The sequence below is a fragment of the Salmo salar genome, chromosome 01 (genome assembly GCF_965601325.2).
Source record: "Salmo salar chromosome 01, fSalSal1, whole genome shotgun sequence".
In the NCBI taxonomy this organism is placed as follows: Eukaryota; Metazoa; Chordata; class Actinopteri; order Salmoniformes; family Salmonidae; genus Salmo; species Salmo salar.
The window spans coordinates 11932422-11941585 of NC_138291.1; the positions used below are offsets into that span (position 1 = coordinate 11932422).

Here is a 9164-nt window from a genome sequence, read left to right on the forward strand (position 1 = left end):
GAGACGACTCCAATTTCCCACCACCCTCCAGGTTGAAAGTGATTAAACTTGGACCTGACGTTGTGAATGTAATTGTAGGAGTTTTTTATTGTCATGCATGGATTATATCAATAGCTCATGAAGAGACGAACAGTTTGACATGTGTTGCTGTGTTGTATGTGTAATGGAATTCCCTTTTTAGAGTGACTGGGTCGAATCCGTCTGTTGAGCTAGCCGCTTTTCCTTTCCTGTCCTCAAACTGAAATGTACGAATGTGATAATTAGATACAGAATGCGATAATAAGATACAGAATATGATAATTAGATGACAGAATGTGATAATTAGATGACAGAATGTGATAATTAGATGACAGAATGTGATAATTAGATGACAGAATGTGATAATTAGATGACAGAATGTGATAATTAGATGACAGAATGTGATAATTAGATGACAGAATGTGATAATTAGATTACAGAATGTGATAAATAGATGACAGAATGTGATAATTAGATGACAGAATGTGATAATTAGATGACAGAATGTGATAATTAGATGACAGAATGTGATAATTAGATGACAGAATGTGTGTGTGATGTTCTGGCAGAGACACATAGGGCCTATTACATTTAGTCACATGATATTGGAGTCAGATTGATAAATACATTTAATTATTCAACATAATTCTAACTGACTACAGTATTTCAGATGTTAACATATTGAACAATGCTCAGTACAGTGTATCTTCAGATAACACATCACTAAGGACTTCCTTCCATCAAACCTCCACAGCACAAACCACCTAGTTTCTGAAAAACCACAAGCTCTTCTACAGAAAATGCTTTGAGGGGGAAGGGGAGTTTAGTAAGCCACGGTCTATGTCCAGCTTTGACTAAGAGAGCACCTATTTACTTCCTGAAAGGCTTACTACTTGTAGTTTACCACCACACGGTCTCATCATTTCGACATAGACAGGAAGTCAAACTAATTATCTATATTTTGAGATGAAAACTCTGTTTCTGCTACACATCTGTTGGCTGGAAATCATCACAGGTATCTGAACTCTTCATAACTTTTACATGTAATGAATTCTAGAGTTAAAGGAGGTATACCTCTTGGACTTGGAGGTAGCTACTGGGAATCCTGCTGTAAGCCTAATTATTTATCCTTTTGGAACACAAGCCATAGATTGGCATAGATGAGATACTTTGAACATGAATGATATGAACACAAGCCATAGATTGGTGTAGATGAGATACTTTGAACATGAGTAATCTGAACACAAGACATAGATGAGATACTTTACTTAAAAACATGTTTGGTTTAAATGTGAACCTGTTCCTCTCTCATTAGGAATCAGAGTTGAACCTTCAGTGGACCAGTATGGGTTGAAGGGGGGTTCAATATGTCTGGCTGTTGCAGAACCTGAGATTCTCAAGGGACTTAAATGGAAGACGGGCAGTGATATAATAGTTGATGCTAAAGAGATCTCTCCTAAATACAAGGAGAAGGTGGATTATAACTCTGTGAACCATTCTCTGTGTATAAAGAATATGTTGAACACAGACAGCAGAATTTACATAGGAAGTGCAATTAATCAGAGAGACTGGACATATTCATCTACCACATACAGACTAAAGGTGCTGGGTGAGTTTTATGCATTGTTTGTGCTGGAAGTCTTCTTTTTGTTTCTTTAATACAAATGTAGTCTCTAGACCCCTTATGAATGTAGGTATCTCTTTCCCAACTCCATTGGTTCTTATAGATCATGTTCCCAAACCAGTCATGGATGTCACATCTCTCTTCAACACAAGTGTGGGACTCTGTGATGTCACAGTGAACTGTTCAGGTAAAGATGGCTGGATGTTGTCTGTCTGTGGATGGGGTCAGTGTACACTGTCACAACAGTTACTGTCTCTGTCTGGGGTCAACATCATCATCTCCAATGGCAACGGGACTATCCAATGCACCAGCAGCAACCACGTCAGCACACTGACCATCTCTCAACACGTGGAGGACATATGTAAGTCCCATTCTAGCATTCATTTAAGGATCTACCCGTGAGGTTAGAAGTTGAACCTCAAGTTGATATTGTACTGTCATTCTGTAATACCTCTGTCATTGTTTAATACTATATGATGTGATATCATACATTGTTAAAATATATCCACAGGATATCAAATGTCTATGCTTAGTATTTTATTTATTTAGAGCCAGCTCATGAACACCCAATGTTTTGACTAGGTATTGTTTTGATGACTAAGTCAATTAGTAATTTCAACATCAAAAACATCCTAGTCAAAACGTTGGGTGTTGATAAACTGGCTCTAAATAAATGAAAATACTAAGCATAAAGCTTTGATATCCTTCGTGTGCTTTTCCCTGTGGATATATTTTTACATTGACTCTTTTTGGAATTAGAACCGCAAACATCTACTTGGAACTATTTATTATAATCTTGGCTGCAAGGACTTTTGTTTGAACGATATGATACATGTGTATCACATCCGGCCGTTTTTTGGAGTCCCATAGTGCAAGGCACAATTGGCCCAGCATCGTCCGGGTTTGGCCGGGGTAGGACGTCATTGTAAATAACAATTTGTTCTTAACTGACTTGCCTAGTTAAATAAAAAAAAATAAAAAAATAGAGGTACCTGCCAGAGAGTAATGTTGACTGTTGTAAACAATCATCACATTAGACCAAATGTATTGGTGTAGTATTGTATTGGTGAAATATTGTATTTTTGGCTCTGAGATGGTAACCCAGATTGTGTGTCCCAGGCAGTGGTGTAAAAATACTTGAAAGTACTAAGTAGTTCTACTTAAGTAGTTTTTTGGGGGGGTATCTGTACTTTACTTTAATATTTATATTTTTGACAATTTTTACTTTTACTTCACAACATTACTTAATACATCTAGGGGTTCCGCTAGCGGAACGCCTCGCCAATATCCAATGGAAGAGCGTGGCGCGAAATACAAAAACCTCAAAAATGCAATAATTTCAATTTTTCAAACATACAACTATTTTACACCATTTGAAAGATAAGACTCTCGTTAACCTCTCTAGGGTAGGTGGCACCAAATCGTCCCACCTACGTAACAGCCAGTGTAATCCCGTGGCGCGTTATTCAAAAACCTAAAAAATGCAAAAACTTCAATTTTTCAAACATATAACTATTTTACACCATTTTAAAGACAAGACTCTCGTTAATCTAACCACACTTTCCGATTTCAAAAAGGCTTTACAACGAAAGCAAAACATTAGATTATGTCAGCAGAGTACCCAGACAGAAATAATCAGACACCCATTTTTCAAGCTAGCATATAATGTCACCTAAACCCAAACCACAGCTAAATGCAGCACTAACCTTTGATGATCTTCATCAGATGACAATCCTAGGACATTATGTTATACAATACATGCATGTTTTGTTCAATCAAGTTCATATTTATATCAAAAACCAGCTTTTTACATTAGCATGTGACTAGCATGTGACTAGCATTCCCACCGAACACTGCCGGTGAATTTACTAAATTACTCACGATAAACGTTCACAAAAAGCATAACAATTATTTTAAGAATTATAGATACAGAACTCCTCTATGCACTCGATATGTCCGATTTTAAAATAGCTTTTCGGTGGAAGCACATTTTGCAATATTCTGAGTAGATAGCCCGGCATCACAGGGCTAGCTATTTAGACACCCAGCAAGTTTAGCACTCACCAAAGTCAGATTTACTATAAGAAAAATGTTATTACCTTTGCTGTCTTCGTCAGAATGCACTCCCAGGACTTCTACTTCAATAACAAATGTTGGTTTGGTTCAAAATAATCCATAGTTATATCCAAACAGCGGCGTTTTGTTCGTGCGTTCAAGACACTATCCGAAAGGGTAAATAAGGGTGACGAGCATGGCGCAATTCGTGACAAAAAAAATCTAAATATTCCATTACCGTACTTCGAAGCATGTCAACCGCTGTTTAAAATCAATTTTTATGCCATTTTTCTCATAAAAAAGCGATAATATTCCGACCGGGAATCTGCGTTTAGGTAAACAGACGAAAGAAAATAAAGCATTCGGTCGACTCGGGCACGCGCCTAAGCCCATAGTACTCTGATCGGCCACTTGCCAAAAGCGATAATGTGTTTCAGCCAGAGGCTGCCTCGATATCGTTCAGCTTTTTCCCGGGCTCTGAGAGCCTATGGGAGCCGTAGGAAGTGTCACGTTATTGCAAAGATCCTCAGTCTTCAATAAAAAGAGCCAAGATGAAACACAACTTGTCAGACAGGCCACTTCCTGCATGGAATCTTCTCAGGTTTTGGCCTGCCATTTGAGTTCTATTATACTCACAGACACCATTCAAACAGTTTTAGAAACTTTAGGATTTTTTCTATCCAAAGCCAATAATTATATGCATATTCTAGTTACTGGGCAGGAGTAGTAACCAGATTAAATCGGGTACGTTTTTTATCCGGCCGTGTCAATACTGCCCCCTAGCCCTAACAGGTTAATCTAACCACATTGTCCGATTTCAAAAAGGCTTTACAGCGAAAGCAAAACATTAGATTACGTTAGGAGAGTACACAGCCAAAAATAATCACACAGACATTTTCCAAGCAAGCACATATGTCACAGAAACCCAAAACACAGCTAAATGAAGCACTAACCTTTGATGATCTTCATCAGATGACACTCCTAGGACATTATGTTATACAATACATGCATGTTTTGTTCAATCAAGTTCATATTTATATTAAAAAAACAGCTTTTTACATTGGCGTGTGATGTTCAGAAATTGTTTTCCCACCGAAAACGTCTGGGGAATTTACTAAATTACTCATCATAAACGTTGACAAAATACATAACAATTATTTTAAGAATTATAGATACAGAACTCCTTCATGCAATTGCTATGTCAGATTTTAAAATAGCTTTTCGGCGAAAGCACATTTTGCAATATTCTGAGTACATATCTCAGCCATCAGGGCTAGCTATTTTGACACCCGCCAAGTTCGGGGCACACTAAACTCAGAATTAGTATGAGAAAAATTGTATTACCTTTGCTGATCTTCGTCAGAATGCACTCCCTGGACTGCTACTTCCACAAGAAATGTTGTTTTTGTTCCAAATAATCCATAGTTATGTCAAAATACCTCCATTTTGTTTGTGCGTTCAGGTCACTATCCAAAGGGTAACACGCATTTCGTGACAAACAAATTCAAAATGTTCCATTACCGTACTTAGAAGCATGTCAAACGCTGTTTAAAATCTATTTTTATGGTATTTATCTCGTAAAATAGCGATAATATTCCAACCGGACAATAGTGTATTCATTCAAAGAGGAAAAGAAAAAAACAGCGTGGTCTCGTGAACGCGCATATCCAATCTCTTAGTCACCAGGCAGACCTCTGACAAACTGAGCTCCTATTATCTGCCCAGAGACAGGAGACGCCTCAATGCGCTTTCTGAACGCTTTAGAGAGCCAATGGAAGCCTTAGAAAGTGCTACGTAACAGCACAGATACTGTAGTTTCGATAGAGATCCAAAAGAAGAACTACAAATTCTCAGACAGGCCACTTCCTGCTTGGACTTTTCTCAGGTTTTTGCCTGCCATATGAGTTCTGTTATACTCACAGACACCATTCAAACAGTTTTAGAAACTTCAGAGTGTTTTCTATCCAAATCAACTAATAATATGCAAATATTTGACTCTGGGCCCGAGAAGTAGGCCGTTTAATTTGGGTACGTTTTTCATCCGGCCGTGAAAATACTGCCCCCTATAGCGAAGAGGTTAAGAAAATATAGTAATTTTTACTCCATACATTTTCCCTGACACCCAAAAGTACTGTCACGGGTGTCGTAAGGAGAAGCGGACCAAAGTGCAGCGTGTGTGTCGTTCCACATTTTATTTACACTGTGAAACTATGCGATACATAAACATAAACTAAAGAACAAAACAACAAACCGTGACGCAGAGTTGAAACATACACTACTCAAAAAACTATCTCCCACAAACCCAGGTGGAAAAAACCCTTACTTAAGTATGATCTCCAATTAGAGACAACGAGGACCAGCTACCTCTAATTGGAGATCATCCCAAACAAAACCCCAACATAGAAATACAAAACTAGAACCTGACAACATAGAAATAGAAAACATAGAAGAAGAAAAAACTGTCACACCCTGACCTACTCTACCATAGAAAATAACATCTTTCTATGATCAGGATGTGACAAGTACTCGTTACATTTTGAACGCATAGCAGGACAGGAAAAGGGTCCATTCAAACACTTATGAAGAGAACATCCCTGGTCATCCTTACTGCCTCTGGTGGACTCACTAAACACACATGCTTTGATTGTAAATTATGTCTGAGTGTTGGAGTGTACCCCTGGCTATCCGTAAACTAAAAAAAACAAGAAAATCATGCTGTCTGGTTTGCTAAATATAAGACATTTGAAATGATTTATACTTTTACTTTTACTTTTGATACTTGAGTATATTTTAGCAATTACATTTACTATGATACTTAAGTATATTTAAAAACAAACACTTTTAGACTTTAACACAAGTATTATTTTTCTCAGTGACTTTTACTTTAGTAATTTTCTATTAAGGTATCTTTATTTTTACTAATGTGTGACAGTTGGGTACTTTTTACACCACTGGTCTCAGGTATTGATGAGAAGGACGCCAAAGCTTCAGCATTATCAGTCAGGACCATTGTGGCCAATATTGTTCGATCAGTGATTGTCTGTGTTGGATTGGCAGTCACCATAATGGCCATCATCAAGGTCAAAAGATGGATATCCTCAAAAGAAGATGACTCAACTCAGGTACTTCCTGTGAAATGGCTTTTTTCATTTTATTGTTTTACTTTGAAAGCTTTGTTGAATGAAGATTTGATGTTATTGTAATATCTCATCTTTAGGAAGTCATCGTTGAAGTCGCTGACACCACAGTGAATGATTCAGCAGAGGTGAGGCCAGAACCACTGGGCCCTCCTGAGGTACAAACACTTTATACAAATGTGCAGAAACCAGGACAGCAACACTGAATGGACTTCACCCAATTAACCAGCATTTTGTATGATAGACTAATACCATGGGACAAACATTCTACACATATTTAATTTAGTATTATCTGCAGGGTATTCGCTTAAAGGGAGAGCCGTGTCGGGTCGCCTTCCACAACAACGAACTCGGCATGTTCTGATGTGAAGCACACCCTACACATGAACAGATACTCTGTGAGTACAACGTCTTGCTCCGCTCTTATCTACAAATTCTGTGGTTCATTCTGCTGGTCGTGGCAAGGTCATATCACTAAGTCTCAGTTTAAAACCTCTCTAGGGTATGTGGGACGAAATCGTCCCACCTACTCAACAGCCAGTGGAATCCCGTGGCGCGATATTCAAATACCTTAGAAATGCTATTACTTCAATTTCTCAAACATATGACTATTTTACACCATTTTGAAGACAAGACTGTCGTTAATCTAACCACACTGTCCGATTTCAAAAAGGCTTTACAACGAAAGCAAAACATTACATTATGTCAGCAGAGTACCAAGCCAGAAATAATCAGACACCCATTTTTCAAGCTAGCATATAATGTCACATAAACCCAAACCACAGCTAAATGCAGCACTAACCTTTGATGATCTTCATCAGATGACACTCCTAAGACATTATGTTATACAATACATGCATGTTTTGTTCAATCAAGTTCATATTTATATCAAAAACCAGCTTTTTACATTAGCATGTGACGTTCAGAACTAGCATACCCACCGCAAACTTCCGGTGAATTTACTAAATTACTCACGATAAACATTCACAAAAAAACATAACAATTATTTTAAGAATTATAGATACAGAACTCCTTTATGCAATTGCTATGTCCGATTTTAAAATAGCTTTTCGGCAAAAGCACATTTTGCAATATTCTGAGTAGATAGCTCGTCATCACAGGCTAGCTATTTTGACACCCACCAAGTTTGGCACTCACCAAACTCAGATTTACTATAAGAAAAATTGGATTACCTTTGCTGTTCTTCATCAGAATGCACTCCCAGGACTTCTACTTCAATAACAAATGTTGGTTTGGTTCAAAATAATCCATAGTTATGTTCAAATATCCTCTGTTTTGTTCGTGCGTTCAAGACACTATCCGAAGGGTGACGAAGGGTGACGCGCCCGGCGCTTATCGTTACAAAAAAATTCTAAATATTCCATTACCGTACTTCGAAGCATGTCAACCGCTGTTTAAAATCAATTTTTATGCGATTTTTCTCGTAAAAAAGCGATAATATTCCGACCGGGAAATCCTGTTTTCGTTCAAAGACTAAAAATCTAAAATGGACTCTTCACGTGCATGCGCGCCCCCGTCTCATTGTTCTCTGATCGACCACTTACCAAATGCGCTACTGTTTTTCAGCCATGGTCTGCAAAGTCATCATTCAACGTTCTGGCGCCCTCTGAGAGCCTATGGGAGCCGTAGGAAGTGTCACGTTACAGCAGAGATCCTCAGTTTTCAATAAAGAGAGTGTAGAAGGCCAAGAAATGGTCAGAGAGGGCACTTCCTGTTTGGAATCTTCTCAGGTCTTTGCCTGCCATATGAGTTCTGTTATACTCACAGACACCATTCAAACAGTTTTAGAAACTTTAGGGTGTTTTCTATCCAAATCAAACAATTATATGCATATTCTAATTTCTGGGCAGTAGTAATAACCAGATTAAATTGTTTTTTATCCGGCCATGCAAATACTGCCCCCTAACCTAGAGAGGTTAATGCAACTTGTGTTTTTGGAATGTTGAATGTCACACTTTTTTTGTGTTTTTGGAATGTTGAATGTCACTTTTTTTTGTGTTTTTGGAATGTTGAATGTCAAACTTTTTAAGTTCTTGTTTTTACCCCCCAAAAATGAATAAATGATTAATTGAACCATCACTGTTCAACTTCAAGTTTACAAAGTCAATACAATGCATTCTGGAATTGCTCCACATCCTGTCTAATTAAAAATAGCACCTGTTTCTGAAATTGGCCTTGTGGTTAAGGCTGCTGCCTTGGTACATGTAGATTTTCCCTAGCTTAGCTAATGTTAGCGACCACAAATAGAAATTTGTGCAATGTACACGAATGCATTATGAAGAAAGACAATTGTGTCCTACATACGAATT

The 9164-nt window shown here is 37.8% G+C and overlaps 1 protein-coding gene across 1 annotated transcript; it reads left to right on the forward strand.

Moving 5' to 3' along the window:
* The first annotated feature begins 257 nt into the window (after positions 1-257).
* LOC106593413 (uncharacterized) lies at positions 258-8934 on the forward strand. The gene is made up of 7 exons (XM_045714263.2): positions 258-1033; positions 1334-1627; positions 1746-2003; positions 6659-6819; positions 6915-6992; positions 7133-7232; positions 8422-8934. The coding sequence occupies exons 1-6, from the start codon at positions 985-987 to the stop codon at positions 7196-7198; spliced, it is 906 nt and encodes a 301-aa protein (XP_045570219.1). The 5' UTR covers positions 258-984; the 3' UTR covers positions 7199-7232; positions 8422-8934.
* Positions 8935-9164: the final 230 nt, after the last annotated feature.